At 38.8% G+C, this 19383-nt stretch overlaps 4 protein-coding genes and 2 pseudogenes across 7 annotated transcripts; 1 reads left to right on the top strand and 5 right to left on the bottom strand.

The window, feature by feature from the left end:
• Nucleotides 1–1326: 1326 nt before the first annotated feature.
• Nucleotides 1327–5027, bottom strand: LOC110761988 (metal transporter Nramp2). Of its 2 annotated transcripts, XR_002527457.2 has the most exons (5): nucleotides 4241–5027; nucleotides 3469–3605; nucleotides 2714–3366; nucleotides 1894–2283; nucleotides 1327–1783 (listed from the first exon to the last, which is right to left on the bottom strand). XR_002527457.2 is itself a non-coding variant. In XM_021964581.2 (4 exons), the coding sequence occupies exons 1-4, from the start codon at nucleotides 4840–4842 to the stop codon at nucleotides 2062–2064; spliced, it is 1614 nt and encodes a 537-aa protein (XP_021820273.2). In that variant the 5' UTR covers nucleotides 4843–5027; the 3' UTR covers nucleotides 1327–2061. The 2 variants fall into 2 exon arrangements, 1 of the variants encoding a protein (XP_021820273.2); XM_021964581.2 differs by having other exon boundaries at nucleotides 1327–2283.
• A 2263-nt stretch (nucleotides 5028–7290) lies between these two features.
• Nucleotides 7291–9746, bottom strand: LOC110761964 (cytochrome P450 81Q32-like; annotated as a pseudogene). The gene is made up of 2 exons (XR_015832952.1): nucleotides 8353–9746; nucleotides 7291–8261 (listed from the first exon to the last, which is right to left on the bottom strand). The product of XR_015832952.1 is annotated as a cytochrome P450 81Q32-like (transcript).
• A 296-nt stretch (nucleotides 9747–10042) lies between these two features.
• Nucleotides 10043–12287, bottom strand: LOC110761965 (E3 ubiquitin-protein ligase APD2-like). 2 transcript variants are annotated; one of them, XM_021964551.2, is made up of 8 exons: nucleotides 12074–12287; nucleotides 11754–11980; nucleotides 11531–11627; nucleotides 11253–11330; nucleotides 10901–11121; nucleotides 10758–10827; nucleotides 10354–10654; nucleotides 10043–10266 (listed from the first exon to the last, which is right to left on the bottom strand). In XM_021964551.2, the coding sequence occupies exons 1-8, from the start codon at nucleotides 12174–12176 to the stop codon at nucleotides 10188–10190; spliced, it is 1176 nt and encodes a 391-aa protein (XP_021820243.1). In that variant the 5' UTR covers nucleotides 12177–12287; the 3' UTR covers nucleotides 10043–10187. The 2 variants fall into 2 exon arrangements, with proteins under 2 accessions (XP_021820243.1, XP_021820244.1); XM_021964552.2 differs by having other exon boundaries at nucleotides 12070–12229.
• A 909-nt stretch (nucleotides 12288–13196) lies between these two features.
• On the top strand, nucleotides 13197–15093 carry LOC110761958 (cytochrome P450 81Q32-like). Its single transcript, XM_021964542.2, has 2 exons — nucleotides 13197–14135; nucleotides 14294–15093. The coding sequence occupies exons 1-2, from the start codon at nucleotides 13233–13235 to the stop codon at nucleotides 14912–14914; spliced, it is 1524 nt and encodes a 507-aa protein (XP_021820234.1). The 5' UTR covers nucleotides 13197–13232; the 3' UTR covers nucleotides 14915–15093.
• Nucleotides 15094–15254: 161 nt separating this feature from the next.
• Nucleotides 15255–15650, bottom strand: LOC110769736 (putative LRR receptor-like serine/threonine-protein kinase At3g47570). The gene has a single exon (XM_088249213.1). The coding sequence runs from the start codon at nucleotides 15648–15650 to the stop codon at nucleotides 15255–15257; it is 396 nt and encodes a 131-aa protein (XP_088105339.1).
• LOC110761957 (putative LRR receptor-like serine/threonine-protein kinase At3g47570) lies at nucleotides 15421–17490 on the bottom strand (annotated as a pseudogene).
• Between the last annotated feature and the right edge of the window lie 1893 nt (nucleotides 17491–19383).

The raw sequence follows: 19383 nt of genomic DNA on the forward strand, positions 1-19383 counted from the left end.
GTCATACTACGGTTTGATAGGGGGCTTGCCCAGCAACGTCATGAAGAGATAATTGCTGATCATGTTGATATCAATGAGCAGCCTATAATGGAGAAGCAAATGGCTGCCATTTATACTCGTAAAATTTTCTACAAGTTTCAAAAAGAGTTGTGGAAATGTTTGGCGTGTGTACTTCAACTTGCAAGAGAGGATGACACTTTTATGCTTTTGTAAGGTAATGGAGAGGAAAAAAGATGGTAGCTTAGCTTCAAGTTGAAGGTGCGTGAAGTCATGGTTGACAAAGTTGCAGGCCATGCTTCATGTATATGTAAGAAATTTGAATTTGAAGGAATCTTATGTCGGCATGTGTTGGCATACATGAAAATGAAACAAATTGAGTATTTGCCAAATAAATATATATTAAAGAGTTGGCATGACTCTGCTAAATTTTAAAGTGCTGCTAAATGAACCCTAAAATTAACTGAGTACACCCTACTGCCAAACTAATTATTGAATTACTAATTTACCCTAATATAAAATAACTAAAAATAATATATTAAATTGTGAAATAAATGTAATTTTAATAGGTACACCCTATGCAACATATTCAACTATAATCAAACGTAAGCGAAAAACCCTACTTCCAAAAATCTTAATATTAACTCAAACAATTTGTTTCATCGTTATTAAGTAATTTATTGAAGCAAACAAGTTTTATGTATGCTTCAGACATGTGGCGAGAGTCATCCAAAGATGTATTAACTTTGAATTTTTTTGGTTTAGGTTGAAAAAAACTTACCGATAACAAATTTTCTCCCTTCCCCTCTTCCTCCTCCCCTACCTCCTTTTCCACGGAAAGATTCTCACGACGTCACATGTAGATCACATCATTACATTCATTCTCCACATCAATTCTAGCATCGCTGGATAATTGAAAAAAAATTAATCCTATAAAAACCTTATACTCTCTTGACCATCTAAAAAATCCAACTAAATTACTATTGCTGTAAATCTGGACAGATCTTATCTTGCTCATCAAAATAATATCCCAAATGGATTTCCTAGCTGAAGTCTAAAAATGTTCATGATGGATTTTATAAATATTAACTTTTGTGTGCCAAACTTCGCGAACAATGAAAATGAAATTATCCCAACCCTATTAGGGTGTATTAAGGATATTTTTGATATTTAAATAGAATATACTTAGTTAATTTTATATTTTGATTTAAATATTAAGATGTACTTAAATTATAAGGTGTACTCAGTTAATTTTAAGGTTTGTTTAACATCATAACTAAAAAATAGAGAGCATGATTGTAGATGCTCTAATGCGGGAAATTCTGGCTCTAATGAAAAGATTGAAAAGCTTTGATATTTACAGATGTGAAAACAAGTTCTCTCAGTTATGTTTCAAATCTACAACGTAAAAGTATTCTGACGGTCAATAATAGAACCCCGCATCGACTCCGCACAGCTGCACTTCGTAATGGAGAAAGTCCCTTATACCATCGGCTCGACCCAATAATACCAACAAATCAGTAGTCTACTGTTTCTGCATCAATCTTCGTTTAAAAAGAAAAAATAACGGTATTGCAAACTTCACTTCCTCATTTTGTATAAAGTTACCGATCCTCTGAGAGGAACAAAGATTTACCAGTTTCACTATAGTACACGATAAAACTGTTACCTCAAGAATAACAAAGCAATTCGTTCCGATTTTCTGAAGTTTAAAGAGGGGAACACTACATGTTTTACAGCCAAGGTAATTCATTCTGCATTGTCGCTACGATGCTTTGTCCATCATCTAAAATGGGGAAAAGAATATTTTACGTTATCAGACATCAACCTGTGCAAGATGACTGTGTAGCTCCATAATGCAAAAAGGCCTTCAATTGTCTAAATTTGTATACTCACTTTAACATATGCACCAAGGTTAGAGACCGTTACGTCGAAAGAATGCTTTCACTCCAGAAAGAGCAGATCAAAGACCCTCGCGCCGCCTAACCGGCTTTTGCTTTGGTTCACAGCAGCATGCATAACTCAGATATGCAGAGCTTCGTGCAATCACATGGATTTGTTCAATCAATTCCCTGCGTCTGCAAACTTCTTGGACAATGAACTGAAAAATGTGGAAGGGAGAGCACCACTACGTGAAACAAGATATACAATCAATGTTATATATGCAGCCGTGCCACTGCAGACCAGAAGAGCAAACAGCAGTCCATTGACTTCAGAAATGAAGAAATCCAACAACAGATAACCATTTATCACCATCACCAAAGCAGCCACAGTCCATGCCACTCTCTGCAAAATAAATTGATATTTTCAATTATTTGAAAGTCAACTCATCTGAACCAAAGTCTCACCCACATACAAATTGGACCAACAAATGCTATGAAGGAAATGCTTTTCTTATATCCACCCACATCTTTCCAATTTTAGATTACTATACTTAAAAATTAACTTTTACTGTGCAAAATGAGCTGCCGATAACCGTACGCTTCTGCTATGAACCTGCTTTAGCAGAAGTTGAAATGAATAAGTATTCTCTCCCTCCTTCAACCCCTCCTTTTTCTTTAGAGCCATCCAAATACCAAACATGGACAGCGATCCAATATCAATATCAACCATGACTAGTTATTATTGAATAGACAGAGCAAAACAAACCAAAAATATGGCTGTTCACAGAAAGCTAAAAACCAAAATGATAGAAACAATGAAGTTAACAACTTACCTCGAGAACAGGTCCAATCTTAAAGACCCCCATGACCTGCTCCTTGGACACCAAGGTAAGAAGTGGTATAAGAGCAAACGGAATCTGAATAGACTGAAGCACATTAAGCCATTCATTCAAAATATCCAACGAAGCCTCAGACCTATTAAAAATAATTGCTACAACTATAGTTGGCACAATTGCAAAACTTCGTGTGATCAATGCCCTCAGCCACTTCTTCAAACGGAGATTAAGGAAGCCTCCCATGATAAACTGCCCAGCATATGTTCCAGTTATTGTGCTACTTTGCCCAGCTGCCAATAACCCAACACCCCAGATATAAAGAATCGGATAAAGCACTCCTCCATACTTCTCCTGAAGATACTGACCAGCATTTACTAGTCCTATACTATCAGCTTGTTTAGTACCATAAAATCCCTTAGCAAAAACAGTGGTGACAAACAAATTGATCATGAAGGAGATAAAAAGTGCAATTGATGACTCAATTGAGTAGTAGTTTAGTGCCTCTTGAACTCGTCCTTTCTTGTGGGGATCGATATTTCTTGACAGTACTAAAGCAGAATGCAAAAATACATTGTGTGGCATAATGACACAACCCACAACCCCCACAGCCTGCCGAATTGTTTTTGAGCTAAGTCTTGGAACCAGAATCCCTGCAAGGAGGAGGAAGTCGATAAATACATATCAGTACGGCCAATGGTGATATAGTTTACTTAGATTCAATGTTTACATAGCATAATAAATACAATTTTTACCCATTAATAGTTCTTTTCCACTCGGTTTTGTGTCAACAAACATCCAGGCAAACGATAAACCCATAGTTGCTATGAGAACTGCAAAAACAGCTTCCAACTTCCTCACCCCATAGTTCTCAAGAAATAAAAAGATGAAACTGTAGCATGAAAGAGAAAACAGAAAACCCTAGTTAACAGAATTATCCCTGAAGGGCCAAATTGACCAGCTACTCCCCCATGGAAGAAGAGAGGAAATTGTCATTTAAGACATGAAATTAACATGATACAATTATGTCCCAAAAAATATATATGATACAATTGTAAGAAACTTTATTATTTTCAATTTTCAAGGATAAGTAATAGAATTCTTCAAAACCATGAATTCCAAACTTAATCTCCCAACCACAATTCATTTTAATTAAGTTGGGTTTAAATTGAGACTTAGCACCCCAGCAATTATGACGAAGAAAAATAAATGGTGAGGATGTTATAAATTTCAACCTACCCACTCCAAGCTAACGTCAATTGACCCAAGCTCGTTGTTCAAATAACTAGCCTAAGTTCCATTCAATCAACAGAAAATCAGCTAGAAGATTAAAGATTCCAACCAGAAGTCAAGCTTCAGAAAAGCAAAATCACTCCCCTACTTGGTGATGGACTGAAATGAACAAAATTATGCGAGGAAAACCAGAATTCAAAAACAAATGAACAAGCATTGAGAAGCAGAGAAAACAAAAACCCCAAATAAGACTTGAAAAACGACATCAACTGAAAGTAAATACTCAATACCAACCAATCCAACGCCGTAATGAGAACTCCAGCCCAGAGCGGCAAAAATCCATGGCTAAGAATCTGAATAGCAATGGCGCTCCCAATCACCTCTTGAATATCCGCCCCAATCAACGCCAGCTCAGCCATGAACCAGAGCACCAACCCGGCCCATTTCGGATACTCCTCCCTGCAAAGCTCCGCCAAATGCCGGCCCGTGGCAACTCCGAGCCGAGCCGAGAGCAGCTGGACCAGCAGGCCCATGGCGGTGGCCCACATTAAAAGCCAGAGCAGCGAGTACCCGGCGATTGCGCCCGACTGGAGATCTCCTTCTAAATTACCCGGATCCAAGAACGCTATGCTCATCAGGAAACCCGGACCGGTGAACAGCCAGAGCTTCTTCCACGAGAAGGGCGGGACCGCCGTGGAATTGTCATCGACGGCGTCGATTGAGTCGACGTCTTCGGCAATCAGGATCTTCTCTCTGGCCTCGAACGCCACCTCGTCGTCGTCGTCCCATGCCGACGACAGCGACAGCGACTGCGGCTGCAGCAAGCGGTTTGCTTCTTCGTCCTTGGCATCTTGGAGCTTCGGCTCGTCATCGTCTTGGCGCAATTGAGCGCTCATGGTTTGTTGGTTGGCGTCGTCAACGAAAAACGGAGCGTCGCCGTTTTTGGTTTTTGCGTTTAATGTTGGATGTTGGGGTGGACTGTGGAGATAGTGTGGACTGTGGCCTGTTGAGTTGTATGGGATGGGTTACGTTAGTGGTAAACGGACCGACCGATATGGGTGGGCTCTTGAGAGTGTCGGCTTTGCGTTTTGTTGTATTTTATAGTCGTTTTTTTTTCTTTCTTTACGTGCAAAATAATTAGGCATTTATTATTGGTTGCAGTCGTCTTGTATTCTGGCCATTAGGAAGTTGCCACGTGTTGGAATGGCTGATGCCCTTTTGTTACTTTAAAGTTTAATTACTGGGGTTTATTATTATTATTATTATTATTTTTTCATACAAGAGATATTGGGGGAGTGTGAAATCAAACCTATAGTATCTCGAGTATTGGGATAAATGCTCTTAACCAGTTAAGTTACAAGTCCCTTGCAATTACTGGTCATCTTAAGAGTTTTTTTGTTGGATGAAAGAATGAGCACCATCTTAATATTTATTGTTTTTTCGTTCATTAAAATTTTGAGAGAACAAACCTGTTCAACTAAGGGCTCGTTTGGGAATGCTTCTCTAGGAAGTACTTCTGCTCATAAGCGCTTCTAACAAAAGCGCTTTTATTATAAAAATCTTGAATTTTCATAAAAAATTAAAGTGCTTCGTGGAAAAGCACTTGGGAGTGCTTCCTGAAGAAGCACATAGCAGGTGCTTCCTGAAGAAGCACATAGCAGGTGCTTCTCTAAGAAGCGCTTCTATGACCCAAAAGCGCTTCTAAATTTTTCTGCCAAACGCTGTCATAAGCGCTTTTAGTTATTAGAAAGCGCTTTTGGCCCTTTCAGAAGCACTCCCAAACAGGCCCTAAATATTATATCGAAGGTGTAAGAGGTCCTGTTATATATATGTATATATAAAAGAATAGAGTTCTGTATAAATTTTTATGAATTTAACTTATTTTTGTATTAAGTGAGACTATTTTCTCTTTCTTTTATTGGTAGTACGATTAAGTGACTTCTTATTTCATACAAGTATATGGAAAGATAATTTATAGATAAGAGGCTCTAATGAAGTTGTAGTTCAGCTTGAGTTGATTAACTAATTATTTGTCTATATTAGTTGTGTAGTATCGATCAACATGAATTGATTGTCCATTAGAACTTTGTAACTGCGATCTTGAATGAAGCTTTTCTTGATAAAATGAAACAAATATATCACAATCGTTCATGATTACAAATAAACCAATGACATTCATTTTTCTTTCTTTCTGTAAGTTGTCAGGATTTACACGCATAACTTCTATTCAAATAAGAAAATAATTTGTTTGAACGACGACTAATAACACCTAATCCTCTAAGTCATACTCCGGTTTTTGTTCCTTCATGATTAATAAAACACTATCGCTTTTGCGTCAAAAAAAGAAAATAATATGATGAGATGATGTAATTAAACAATATCATAAGATTTGGTACCAACTATAATTATGATAATATTTGGGCATTTCAGTATTAATAAAAAAAAGTATTTGAAATAATAAAGCATAGAACCATTCCAAAGTCTAAAAGAAACCATTAATTTTAGGCTGAATTTAGCTTGATGAAGAGGACAGGCACCACTCTTTTCGTTACAGGTGATAAAGCATGCCATTTGGCGCACAAAGCATAGAACTCTTCAAGTGATCAGCAACAAGGGCTTATGCCTTTTGCCAAAGCCAGCATGAGCATGTACTGCTCTTGGCTAAATATATGGAAATTCGGAAACCCTTTTGAATTGAGGTGCCATGGCCAAGAACCTTTCGTTTTCCTTTTGCACCTTTTGATCTTTGAAACACTGTGAGTGATGTAAGGTTGCAAATATTGTCAAAGATGGTGTTGAAGGCTGGCCAGGATAATAGCTAGCTAGGCTGTCGAATCTCATACCACAACCACTGGATGGATTTGTAATGATAAAAGTTATTAATATGCTACAACACCATCCAATCCAAGCCCTTATATTTTCTTGATTCTCTTGCTGATTCTTAGGTTCTTATAATTTCCAAATGGATTTTGTTTTGCTTTAATTGCTTGATCTTAAACCTTAGAATATCGTTCCCGAATAAAATAGAGCTAAGAATTGATATTCACAATCTTTTGGGTTGCTTCCATTTTTGTGAAGTAGAGAGAATAAAGATGATAGAGAGGGTGATATGTCTGCAGGTAGAATTGCAGTCATGAACTGAAGGCACACATGAATGTTTAGTGTTGTGGGCTGTAAATTGTATGGTAAGCAATGATAGGTAGGTGAAGGGTTTAGGAATGTGTTATTACCATGCAAATTAAACATCAACTAATTGACAATTAGCAGATTATACTGCTAGGACAAACTCATTGGAGAGAGAGAGAGAGAGAGAGAGAGAGAGAGAGAGAGAGAGAGAGAGAAACTTTTGCAGAACATAATAGGAAACCTTTATTTCTTATCTGGGGACTCTCTGATAGAAGAAGTATCTGCTACAAAAGGAAAACTTGTGCATAACCAAAGCCTAGTCTGCATTACACACAATAATGCTCATTTATTTGGGTTGTTCATGTACATTTCACCCCTGAACCACCATATTGAACAAAAATTGCTGTGTCCTAATCATCATATTTATTACTTTTCTTGAAAAATACATTGTGCATCAGTTCTTTAAAAGCTAAAATGACACAGAGATAAAGTCAATCAACAAAACAATCTGCACAAACAAAACTAACATGACATGAAATAGCAAACCCAAAAAGCCCAACAGGTGCTCTTAGAGTTGAGAAAGCAGGGCCAGCATTTTTGGGCGTGGCCTGCACTTTGCAAGCAAAGGGTGAGCTTTAGGCATGGTGAGCCCAGCCCCTTCACTCATATCCACCATCTCCTCACCAATTCTCTCCCACTCAAAACACTGAACCAATGACCCTAAGGCCAGCCCAACCATCCTTATTGCTAAGCCTTCTCCAGGGCAGCCCCTCCTCCCTGTCCCAAATGGCAGCAACATGAAACCATCTCTCTCCCCTTGTACATTCAAAAACCTCTCTGGCTTAAACTGTTCAGGCTGTGACCACAGCTTAGGATTGTTCTGTATGGCCCACATGTTCACCAACAGCATTGTTCCACATGGAACATGGTACCCTCCCACTGTGCACTCCTCTGATGACTCATGGGGTACCAGCATTGGGTCTGCTGGGTACATCCGCAGGGTCTCATTTATGATGCCATGGAGGTAGGGCAGCCTTGCAAAGTCTGCCTCTTCAATGAGCCTGGTTTGTCCAATTTCGATATCGATTTCGGTCTGTGCTTTTGCAAGGGCTTCTGGGTTGTTCAGCAAAAGTGAGAGTGCCCATTCCATTGTTCCAGCTGAGGTTTCTGTCCCTGCTGATAACATCACCTGTGTGCAATTATGCAAAAAAGGCCTTCAACAAAAAATCATTACATTTGTTATTGAGTTGTTTTCATAGATTTTGGTTGGGAGAGCTTACTTGTATCATGCCTCTTATGATTTCATCACTGTAATATTCAGGTTCAGTTTCTTGCAGGGAAAGCAACACATCCACCATGGTCTTGCTCCTCTGTTCAGAAACAGAGCCACTCTGCATTTTTCTGTGTTCTCCAATCAAATCTTGAGTGAATTTATCCCTCTTCTTCTGCAATATCACCAACTTCTTCTCAAGCCCAGTTACTCCCACATATTTCAAAGCTGGTATAAAATCTCCAATATTAGTAGCCCCACTCAACTCAAAAGTCTCTATCACAAGTTCTTTAAACAGCTGAGCTTCCTCCAGTTTTACCGCATGTTCCCCGTAATATCGTTTTCCAGCAATCATCCTCATCAGAACATTAAGAGTCAGCTCAAAAAAAGTTGACTTCATGTCTAAGCTCTGAAATTCACTGCCATTAGAACCTCGAAAAACCCGGGAAACCAATGACCTGACTTCATCTGCACGGATGCCATGAAACATCTGAAGGCGGGGAGATGACAATAACTCAAGAGAGGCTATGCGTCTCATGTTGCGCCAGTGAGAGCCATAAGATGCCCAGACAAGGGTGGTATAGTTCTATCCAAGGTGTTTGCCGGCAAGCAGCCCAGGACGGTTTGCGAAAGCGATGTCATTTTTGGTGAAGCATTCCTCAGCTGCAGAGGGAGAGGAGACAACAATGACAGGACGAGAACCAAATTGGATGTACAATATTGGACCATATTTTGTGGACAATTTGGCAAGTGTTCTGTGGAGGGGTTTCTTGATGAGGTGGAGATGACCTATGATGGGGAAGGAGAGACCAGGGCTTGGTGGGAGTCTTTTGTTAAATTTCTGCAAAAAGTTCTTGAGGAAAAGGAAGATGATGAAGAGCAAAATGTAATAGTAAAATGAAGTTTCCATGGATATGGTGAATATTGTCTGCAATGCTGAAACTGATGTACTTGCTAATATATGATCAAATCATCTGGTACATTTCATTGCTGGGCAATTTATTGGTTGATGGAAAATAATAATAATATACAACAGGAAGTGTACAAAATTGGGGATGCTATCTAAAAAGACAGCCGCTTGAGATTCCAATATGTAGTCCATCCAGATAACTTATATATGGAGATGCTGAAAATCCCAAGTAATAGCAGCTGGACACAAACTGACACTACATCAACTTAAGGGGTTCAAGTATAATCACCTTAGGGATCTGCCGAGACCAGCCACACATATATTAGCTTCAGATATATTGTATGCAGAAATACTGTGACTGATTGGATTGTTGTCATTTGATGTTGTCCAATTAGATATCACACACCATTGTCTTATGGGAGCTCAAATATTCCCCATCATATGAATGTAGCAATGTCATGGCAGCATAAAAAAGAATATTAAAATAGTCTCTTTGTGGGTTCTTTACTTTTTCTTCTCAAGAAAGTTGGAAGAAATTATAAACAGACTCTCTTCCAGTGATTGAATTTTCACAGACTTGATGCAATCTACATTCTCTCAATGAACAAGTATCCAACACAAGCACTTAACAGGGTCTCATCTAAAATTTTCATGGATCTCTTTCTCAAGCATTAGAGTATACTAAAGAGAGCTTTTCCTTCGTGCACTAGTGTTGGCCGATAAATAATTCACACCAGAGTCACTCTCTTCTGTGCAGCTTGATCCGAGAAAGAACAATTCATGAGGCATATTGAGAAATTAGGCAGTGGATTTGAGCACAAGAGTTTGATGACACTCACTCTCTACAGATACAATTTTTCTCTTTCCACACTCACAAAAAAAATAAAATCCTCTCAACCTACTAATCACAAAAATTCACAATCAAGGCCTTCGCTTTAAGGGTTAAACAATTTTTTCACTCTGTGAATGAGCCTTCTACATATTGGACAGACCTTATTCTCCCCATCCATAATCCTGCAAGATTCATTTTAGTCAAAATCTCTATAAAATAAAATAAAATAACATGTGAAAAGAAGAATATGAAACTCTTTGTTTATGTACCTCTGAGCACAGTCATAGCAGGTGGCACAATGACCACAGGGAACGAAGAAGGAGTTGCGCTGCTCATCATAACAAATTATGCATAATTTTTCATCATATAATTCCTCTGAGGAGCTACTAGAGGCTCCTGGATCTTCTTCATCTTCTTCATTTGTCCCATATGTCTGTCGAATATTCTTCTGTGGCACTATAGGGTAAGTCTCATTAACTTCTTCCTCTACTCTTTCTACTAGAGTACTACTCTCAACATCACAGGCGCCAAGGTATTTCAATATAAGAAAAATAGTCACCACAATAAACCCTGAAAGTTGAACATAATTGAGATCAATGATTGAAATCACAAGATTATTGAAAAAAAGTACTAGGAGATCAACAGAAGTTAGGTCTTTTTCTGATGTCTGTACCTAAAATTGCAATGTAGGTTACGACGCGGGCCACGAATGAAAGCTCAATGTACCAATCACCAAGATCCCCCTGCAATGACTTTGTTGGTTATGTTGCCCCAAATTTTGTAACTAGGTGAGATAAGTATGGGATCAGGCCTTACATAGTTAGGTGTGGTTAGTATGACATAATGAGTATTGGGGAATACTAGTCTGAGCCGGCACGAACCCTTTGTTGTTGAGCAGACGGCCTTAGCTTTCGTAATGTCATACATCGTTGACGAAACATTTACATTCAGTGTTATGATTATGCCTCTAGGTTTTGTGTTAATGATGTCAAGGTAGTACTTGTCATCTTCCTCAATATTGTACTCAGCTTCTTTACCTGAACAAGCACACATATGATGAACATTTGCACGCAAGTTTTGTGATCAGTTTTTTCATGCCCCTAAAACACTTCCTTTTTTATGCAATCTATTTGTACCACACTAGTTTTGAAAATGTAGAACTGGTTACCGATTTTGGGTTCCATAGAGGCAAGGCCATCTTGAGAACTTGTATGTTCCGGATGCAATATTTCAATCTTTTGTTCCCCTGTCAAAACATGAATACATTTGCTTTAGGATGAGACCCGAAACGTAAATTAGATGCAGCGCACAGAGAAAATAGAGTTATGCTACTCTCATTAAATTTGTTCACCAAATAATGCGACAGTTTCTCATTTATTCAAAATTTGGGTTCATTATGGACCTCATTTACTTATAACACCTGTGACAAAATTTATTGAAACTTACCTTTAAGCATAACAACTTGGAGTTTATTTAATGTAGTAGCATGAGCTTCCACTCTCATGGATATCCTTGAACCCTTGTTTAACCAGAAGGAAAATCCCTGAAAAGAAAATTTCAACCTCTCTAGAGATCCAAATCAATAATTTGGAGGCAATGCATAAACGTGGGAGCTAAGAAACCATAAGTGCACAAATTAAAACAAATTAAATTTTCAATTGGTACATACCTTGCGACTATAGGAGCCAACAATCAAGTAATTGGAGACAGTCCAATTGGTTTGGTGGCTCAATTCAGGCTCTTCAGAGAAAGCATAGAGAGAGACCCCTTTCCTGTCAACATCTCTCACTTCAACATGTTCTACAAAGACAGCGCTAGCCTTCATCAAGCGAGAGGAGTTCGGCCCAAGCTCCATCCGACGGTCGCCATAATACCCGTACCGAAGACTCACCGAAACTGCCAAAAAACCAAGTGAAATGCTCTGTTTGAGATGCAGGGGTCAGTGGAAGAGAAATTGGCATTGAATATGAAAAACTTATGTATACATGCCGCATATCCAAAGGGTCAAAGGAGTGAGGAGGCGCGCCCAAGTCTCTTGCCACCGCTGAGGGCCGGCGGGAGGAGTCGGATGAGCCCACATCGGACGGTACATGGCTCGCGCAGAAGGATGGGAATGACAGAGAGAGAGAGCGAAAGCTACAGAGAGTGGTGGTTGTTAGAACAAGTTTCAATTATTCTACTGGAGGAGAGGAATTGGGATTGGGGGGAAGAAGACTAGTAGCTTTGTGTTTGGTAGTTTTGTTAGGTTCTTCCGTCTGCTCAACTAACCGTTTTTTCATGTAGTTGGCGGAAAATTTGAATGGCAAGTTTTTTTTTGAATGTTAGGTGTTAGTTATTTTCGTTATTTCATGGCTGCCTTGTACAGTAACTTAACACATAGTTTTCAATGGGTTTCTACCCATTGAAAATAACATGAGAGGTTGGTTAATGAATGGTAAAACATTCAAAAAGTGCACTTGGTTAATGAATTTATTAAGAAGTGAAACTTTTCGATAATATAGTAAGTGCCCGTTTGGTATTGCTTATTTCGGGTGATAAGTGATTTTTTAAAAATTTTGGGAAGCACAACCCGTTTGGTAAACTATAAAAAAATCACTTATTGTTAAAAATTGCTGTGAGAGAAAGCTATTTGGGAAAGCAGCTAATAAGGTGCTTTCATTTTCTGATTATACAGGAATCAGTTTAAAAGAGGCGCTGGGTTTAATGATTATACATCAATTATTTTTTGATTATACGGGAATCCATACCAACAACGCTTTTAACAAAAAGTTTACCAAACGCCAAACTGTGTTATCTCATAGCTGATTTCTCTCACAGCAAATCTGACAGCGATTATTTTCACAGCACAGCAATGCCAAACTGGCCCTAAGTTAACAGCTTTTCATTTTAAAAAAGTTAAATAAAAACATGGGTATTTTCATGTGACATCACACAACAACCAAACATTTGTACTGTTTCTCTTTGTATCTTATTGATTTTCATTAGTTGATTAAAATCCAAGATTAAGCAATAAATTTTAATTATCTAATAAGATGACGCAACAATGAAAATAACATGAGAGGTTGATATTTGACTTCTTTTATATCAAGAAGTACAAAACAAACAGATTCATCATAGTGCACAGCTATCTGATCTCATATCAATAGCAATGGAAAGTTCATTCTACTATTACATTTTGCTCTTCGTCATCTTTCTTTTCCTCAAGAACTATTTGCAGAAATTTAGCAAAAGACTCCCACCAAGCCCTGCTCTCTCCTTCCCCATCATAGGCCATCTCTACCTCTTCAAGAAACCCCTCCACAGAACACTTGCCAAATTGTCCAACAAATATGGCCCCATCGCATACTTCCAATTTGGCTCCCGCTCTGTCATTGTTGTGTCCTCTCCTTCTGCAGCTGCGGAATGCTTCACCAAAAACGACATCGCTTTTGCCAACCGTCCAAAGCTGCTTGCCGGAAAACACCTTGGACAAAACTACACCTCCCTTACCTGGGCCTCCTATGGCTCCCACTGGCGCAACCTAAGACGCATAACTTCCCTTGAGTTATTGTCGTCGAACCGCCTTCAGATGTTTTATAGCATCCGTGTCGATGAAGTCAGGTCACTGCTTTGCCGGCTTATTAGAGGCTCTAAGGGTGGTGGGGAGTTTCAGAGTTTGGACATGAAGTCAACGTTTTTTGAGCTGACTCTTAATGTTATGATGAGGATGATTGCTGGGAAGAGATATCATGGGGAGCATGTGGCAGATTTGGAAGAGGCTAAGCGATTTGAAGAAATTATGGTAGAGAGCTTTCGATTGAGTGGGGCTACTAATATTGGAGATTTTGTACCAGCTTTGAACTTTTTGGGAGTGAGTGGGCTGGAGAAGAAGCTGGTGGTGTTGCAGAGGAAGAGGGATAAATTCATGCAGGATTTGATTGAAGAACATAGAAAAAAACAGAGTGGCTCTGCTTCTGAACAGCGGAGCAAGACCATGGTGGAGGTTTTATTATCGCTTCAAGGAAATGAACCTGAATATTATACAGATGAAATCATAAGAGGCATAATGCAAGTAAGTAGTCTCTCTCACCCACAATTTGTGAAATCCAATAACAAATGCAAAACAAGGGCTATATGCAAAACTCAGATCAAATAATCAAACTTGTGTCCCAAGGTAGAAATATGAAATGAACTGGTTGGTTTAAAGGCTTTTTGCATAATTGCACACAGGTGATGTTATCAGCAGGGACAGAAACCTCAGCTGGAACAATGGAATGGGCACTCTCACTTTTGCTGAACAACCCAGAAGCCCTTGCAAAAGCACAGACCGAACTCGATATCGAAATTGGACAAAGCAGGCTAATTGAAGAATCAGACCTTGCCAAGCTTCCCCATCTCCATGGCATCATCAATGAGACCCTCCGGATGTACCCAGCAGGCCCACTGCTGGTCCCACACGAGTCATCAGAGGACTGTACCGTGGGAGGTTTCCATGCTCCACGTGGAACAATGCTGTTGGTGAATGTCTGGGCCATACAGAACAACCCAAAGTTGTGGTCACAGCCTGAACAATTTAGGCCGGAGAGGTTTTTGAATGTACAAGGGGAAAGAGATGGTTTCTTGTTGTTGCCATTTGGGACAGGGAGGAGAGGTTGTCCTGGGGAAGGGCTAGCAAATCGGATTGTTGGACTGACATTGGGATCACTGATACAGTGTTTTGATTGGGAGAGGATTGGTGAGGAGATGGTGGACATGAGTGAAGGGCCTGGGCTCTCCATGCCTAAAGCTCACCCATTACTTGCAAAGTGCAGGCCACGCCCAACAATGCTGAACATACTTTCTCAACTCTGAGAATAACTATTGGGCATTTTTGGGTTGCTAATTCATGTCATATATACACATTATCTTCAGATGGTATTGGATATGATAATCCCTCTTTTGGTTTTAGGCAAGATTCTCAAGTTTGGTTATGTATTTGTGATAGTTACATTGTCACATGGAATCAAAATCTTGCATTCCACTATCTACTACATCAATTATCAGAACATAAATGTTTTCTTTGATACAAGCAATAAATAAGGAAGAGGGAATCAAATAAATGACCTCGGCTATAGGATTACATGTTGCTCTAACCACTTGAGTTACAAGCCGGTTATTAGACGTTGAATTATGAAATTAATGAGTGACACTTTCAGACATGAGTATGCTTGAAAAGGGTTTGTCTAGCAGTTTCCAGTTTGCAAAGGACATCCCTCAAGCCAATGCGTCCATCAGGCGAAGCACAAGTGCAAGAGATCCCAACCTCAGTAATTGAGATCAGGCAATTACGTTCTGCTTCGGGGATGATATTAATTGGGCCTTCATTAGGCAGATGCTGCATGAGGTGTAGTAGCTCAGAGTCTAGTACTGGTACAACGTTCTCAGGGAAGGCTGATTGCACCCATCTAATAAGGTTTTGATCTCCTGTGAAATTTTCATGGGTTGGGCTTTTTCCAGTAAACAGCTCCAACAGCACCACTCCGAAACTGTATGCATCTCCGGCTGTCGATGGTTTTTGTCCAAAACCATACTCTGCATAATATTTCATTCTTATTTTTTGTAAACAATCATAAAACCTAGCTTGATGTATAAGGTAAACCACATACTTCAAACGAGAAGAGGGCTGCTTAATAATACTAACCTGGGGGCATATATCCTACGGAACCCTTTAGGACATTTGTGGAGCTGAGATCGTTATTGCCAGTTCTTTCTATCAGCAACTTGGCCAGCCCAAAATCTCCAATTTTTGCAGTCATATCTCTGTCCAGAAGAATGTTGCTGGGCTTTAAATCACAGTGTGCCACTGCAACTTCGCAATCATGATGCAGATAATCCAACCCACAACCAACATCAATGGCCACATTGAGTCTGTCCACAATGTTCAATCCATCTCCATTTGCATTCTTTCGCTTACCCTTAATCCAATCTTCCAAGCTCCCATTACTCAGATACGCATAAACCAAAGCCAGAAACTCCATGTTCTTAAAGTCCATGCTGGAGCATGATGTTCTTAAAGTCGGTGCCTTGTGCTCCTCAGTGCCTCACACTCTGCCAAAAAACTCTTCAAGGATGCTGTCTTTCTTATATCAAGCACCTTCACTGCAACTTCAATTCCTTCTCGTAGACACCCTTTGTACACAGACCCAAATCTCCCACTTCCAATCAAATTCTCCAGGTTGAAATTTCCGGTTGCCCCATGGAGCTCTTCATATGTGACCATTCGATGCTGCCCTTTTACTACTAAATCAGAAGTTGCTGCAACTCTTGCTTTGCTTTTCCTAACATAGAGCAAACAACCACCCATTATGCATACTGCCAATATTCCCAATATTGTTGTAACTGGGACCAGTACTTTTCTCCTATGACTACTTGCAGCACTCTCCACACAAGGAAAATGTATGCAGAGCTTTGGGTTGCCTTCAAGATGGACACTAGAGATATTTTTAAAAAATATTCCACCATTAGGAATTACTCCTTCTAAGAGATTAAAGGAGAGGTTCAAGTAGCGCAGGACCTGTAGGTCTTTAAGTTTATCAGGAATGGACCCAGAAAGCTGGTTTGAGGATAGGTCTAGAATCTCAAGACCTTTCATTTCTAGAAATATTTCTCAAACTTGGGAGCCTTAGAAATATTTCTCTAGAAATGCTTCCGTTGAGCAAGTTGTTGGATAAGTCCATGGAAAGCAACTTCTGAAAGTTGGGAAAAGAAAGAGGTATATTGCCGACAAAGTAATTTCCGGATAAATCAATGTTGTTCAACATTCTGAGATTACCTAAGGAGTTTGGAATATGGCCAGACATTCTGTTTGCTGCTAAAACAAGCATTTGCAATTCTTTCAGCTGGCCTATTTCAGGTGGGATTTCGCCAGAGATCAAATTGTAGCTTACATTAAGCAAAGTCAAGCTACTGAGGTGACCAATTGAGGAGGGTATGTGACCGTAAATACGGTTCTCTCCCATGTACAACTTTTTGATAACTCTAGAGAGATTGCTAATGGACTCTGGAATTACACCCTCCAAATGATTATCATCAATGGCAAGGAATTGGAGACAGGTGTTGTTTGTCGAGGAAGTGAGGAAACTGAGACCATCATCGCCGTAGCTAACGATCTGATTGAAACCAATGTTGTACATTTCAAGGAATTGCAAATTCCCGAGGCCTGGTGGAACTGATCCTTCAAACAAGTTGTTGGGCAAGCGAATTGATCGAATACCGGAGATATTGTGCAAAGAAGCAGAAATTTTTCCCGTGAATTGATTGATACAATTTCTGAAGTATAGAAGATTAGGAAGTGTGTGACCAATATTGCTTGGAATCTCACCCCACAGTTGGTTCACAGCAAGATCAAGTTCCTTGAGTTTATAAAGGAAACCCAATTCACATGGCATATACTGTGTTATATGACGAACGACCAGCAATTAAGTACTCGTCCTTTTTATAAATGGAGAATAAAATTACAATTGGGAAATGATAGTTTAGGAATGAAATAGTCAAAGTGAATGATAAAAGTCTTATTTTGTAATTCGTTTAAGCGCATTATTGTTGGGAGACGACTTTTCAATTTAAAATGTGTTTTTATCTATCATCTTCAATTTAGAATGTTACTCCCAACGTTTTCATTATAAAAAATAATTGCAAACATCATGTAAAATCACATGTTGACTTTACATTACAAGCCTATTCTACTTGTGATTAATATGCATTGACTTTTGAATTTTTTTGGGTTGAACATTGACTTTTGAATTTAGAATTTAGACTTTAGCATAATAACTACTAGCCTCTTGGCAAGAACTTTGCGTGTTTCAAAAGAGTTTTTGAAGTATGATAATTTGATGCTTAAAATTTAAATTTTAAAAAGTTATTTGCTGGCAAATGTGCAAAAAAAAAGTATTTGTAGTTTAGTTAGCCAAGAAATAGAAAAGAATACACATATGATTAAGTTTCAATTATTCAAGGAAAGATGTTTAGTTCTCTCCTTAAGAAAGATGTTTCATTCATTACCAAGATTTAGAAGTCAAGATGTCTCAGATTTTTTTCTTTCTTTGGTATAATTAAAAAGATTGGGTTTCTGCTTCTTTTGTTTTAGGCTGTACTATCGCTTGTACTATAAAAGAAATAAAGAAATTCATATGGGGCTACATCTCTTTCCTATGAACAATAACCCACAAGTTCCTTAATAATCGGTTGGCAATATATATATATATATACCTGATCAAACCAGCAGCCGCAAGAGAATCAACATAAGGGAAGTCATGAAGGAAAATGAAAGGTTCATTGAATTAGGAAACGGTGAGTTGATTAGGCACAAGATTGGTTGCATGGCAAGAACATAATTTAACAAAATTGAAAATAAAATAAACTAATTTTAACCAAAGTGAAAACGCCAAGAATTTGCATGATCGACAAGTGCTTCTCCTCCATGCACGGGATGATCTGCAAAAACCCTCAAATCTCAAGGCAAGTTATGAAGCCTGAAGCCCAACCAGAGACGTTTCTCACCGGAGTCTCTGCAATTAAGCAATGGGATGGTCGTCGGGGAACATATGCAGATAGACGTCGTGGGTGTGAGCTCATAATCAAAAGTTCGGCGCAAACAAGAAAAATACTGACACGTCGCATTTTCTCTATGTGCTACGTGGGACCCTCCCACAATCCCCTCGTGCCCCTTCGATAAATCATGCCTCATATATTAGCTCAGCATCCTTGTTTTCTCTTTGACATACAAACTAACTATAGCTCGTTACAAAATACAAATTTCTTTTATCCGATCTTTTTTTTTCCTCTTAATCTTCTTTGTGATTATCTTCAAAATTTAAACTTTAGTATTCAACATTAGTTGACAATCTAATTTCATGTGTTCGGCCTTCAGATAATATAAATTCAAAATAATCAATAATGATAAATCCACTACACAATAAGTTTACATGTTTAATGGGTTTAGTGTTTAGATATTATTAATGCTGAACACGTAATAATTTAGACCGACTTGTAAAGTCAGGTTATCACATGATTTCACCGTCATACTGGAAGAGTTCTCGTTAGTTGTTTAACCTTACACCGCCGTATCTGTGTGTATATGTCAAATAATTCCATAAATAGCCTAATAGTGACAAACTCAATTATCAACATATCTCCTTATCCTTCTCCCTTAGTTTTCTTCTTGTACCTTCTATCTTGAACTATATATGGGTGTGAGAGCCAAAGATTCTTCCTCTTTCTTCATCATATTGATTATCTTTCTATATAGGTAGCTAGCTAGGTTTCCCAAAATAGTAAAACAT

This window comes from Prunus avium, chromosome 1 (assembly GCF_965620075.1).
Source record: "Prunus avium chromosome 1, drPruAviu1.hap1.1, whole genome shotgun sequence".
Classification (NCBI taxonomy): domain Eukaryota; kingdom Viridiplantae; phylum Streptophyta; class Magnoliopsida; order Rosales; family Rosaceae; genus Prunus; species Prunus avium.

Excerpts from the sequence above, each read along its gene's own strand:
- LOC110761988 (XM_021964581.2), bottom strand. The coding sequence starts at position 4,842 with ATGAGCGCTCAATTGCGCCAAGACGATGACGAGCCGAAGCTCCAAGAT. Across the intron at positions 3,367-3,468 it reads TGGAAAAGAACTATTAATGG|GGATTCTGGTTCCAAGACTT; the intron begins GTAAAAATTGTA and ends TCCTCCTTGCAG. Across the intron at positions 2,284-2,713 it reads AGATTGGACCTGTTCTCGAG|AGAGTGGCATGGACTGTGGC; the intron begins GTAAGTTGTTAA and ends TTTATTTTGCAG.
- LOC110769736 (XM_088249213.1), bottom strand. The coding sequence starts at position 15,650 with ATGAAATATTATGCAGAGTATGGTTTTGGACAAAAACCATCGACAGCC.
- LOC110761965 (XM_021964551.2), bottom strand. The coding sequence starts at position 12,176 with ATGTACCGTCCGATGTGGGCTCATCCGACTCCTCCCGCCGGCCCTCAG. Across the intron at positions 11,981-12,073 it reads TTTGACCCTTTGGATATGCG|TTTCGGTGAGTCTTCGGTAC; the intron begins GCATGTATACAT and ends GTTTTTTGGCAG. Across the intron at positions 10,655-10,757 it reads AACCTACATTGCAATTTTAG|GGTTTATTGTGGTGACTATT; the intron begins GTACAGACATCA and ends TTCAACTTTCAG.
- LOC110761958 (XM_021964542.2), top strand. The coding sequence starts at position 13,233 with ATGGAAAGTTCATTCTACTATTACATTTTGCTCTTCGTCATCTTTCTT. Across the intron at positions 14,136-14,293 it reads TCATAAGAGGCATAATGCAA|GTGATGTTATCAGCAGGGAC; the intron begins GTAAGTAGTCTC and ends AATTGCACACAG.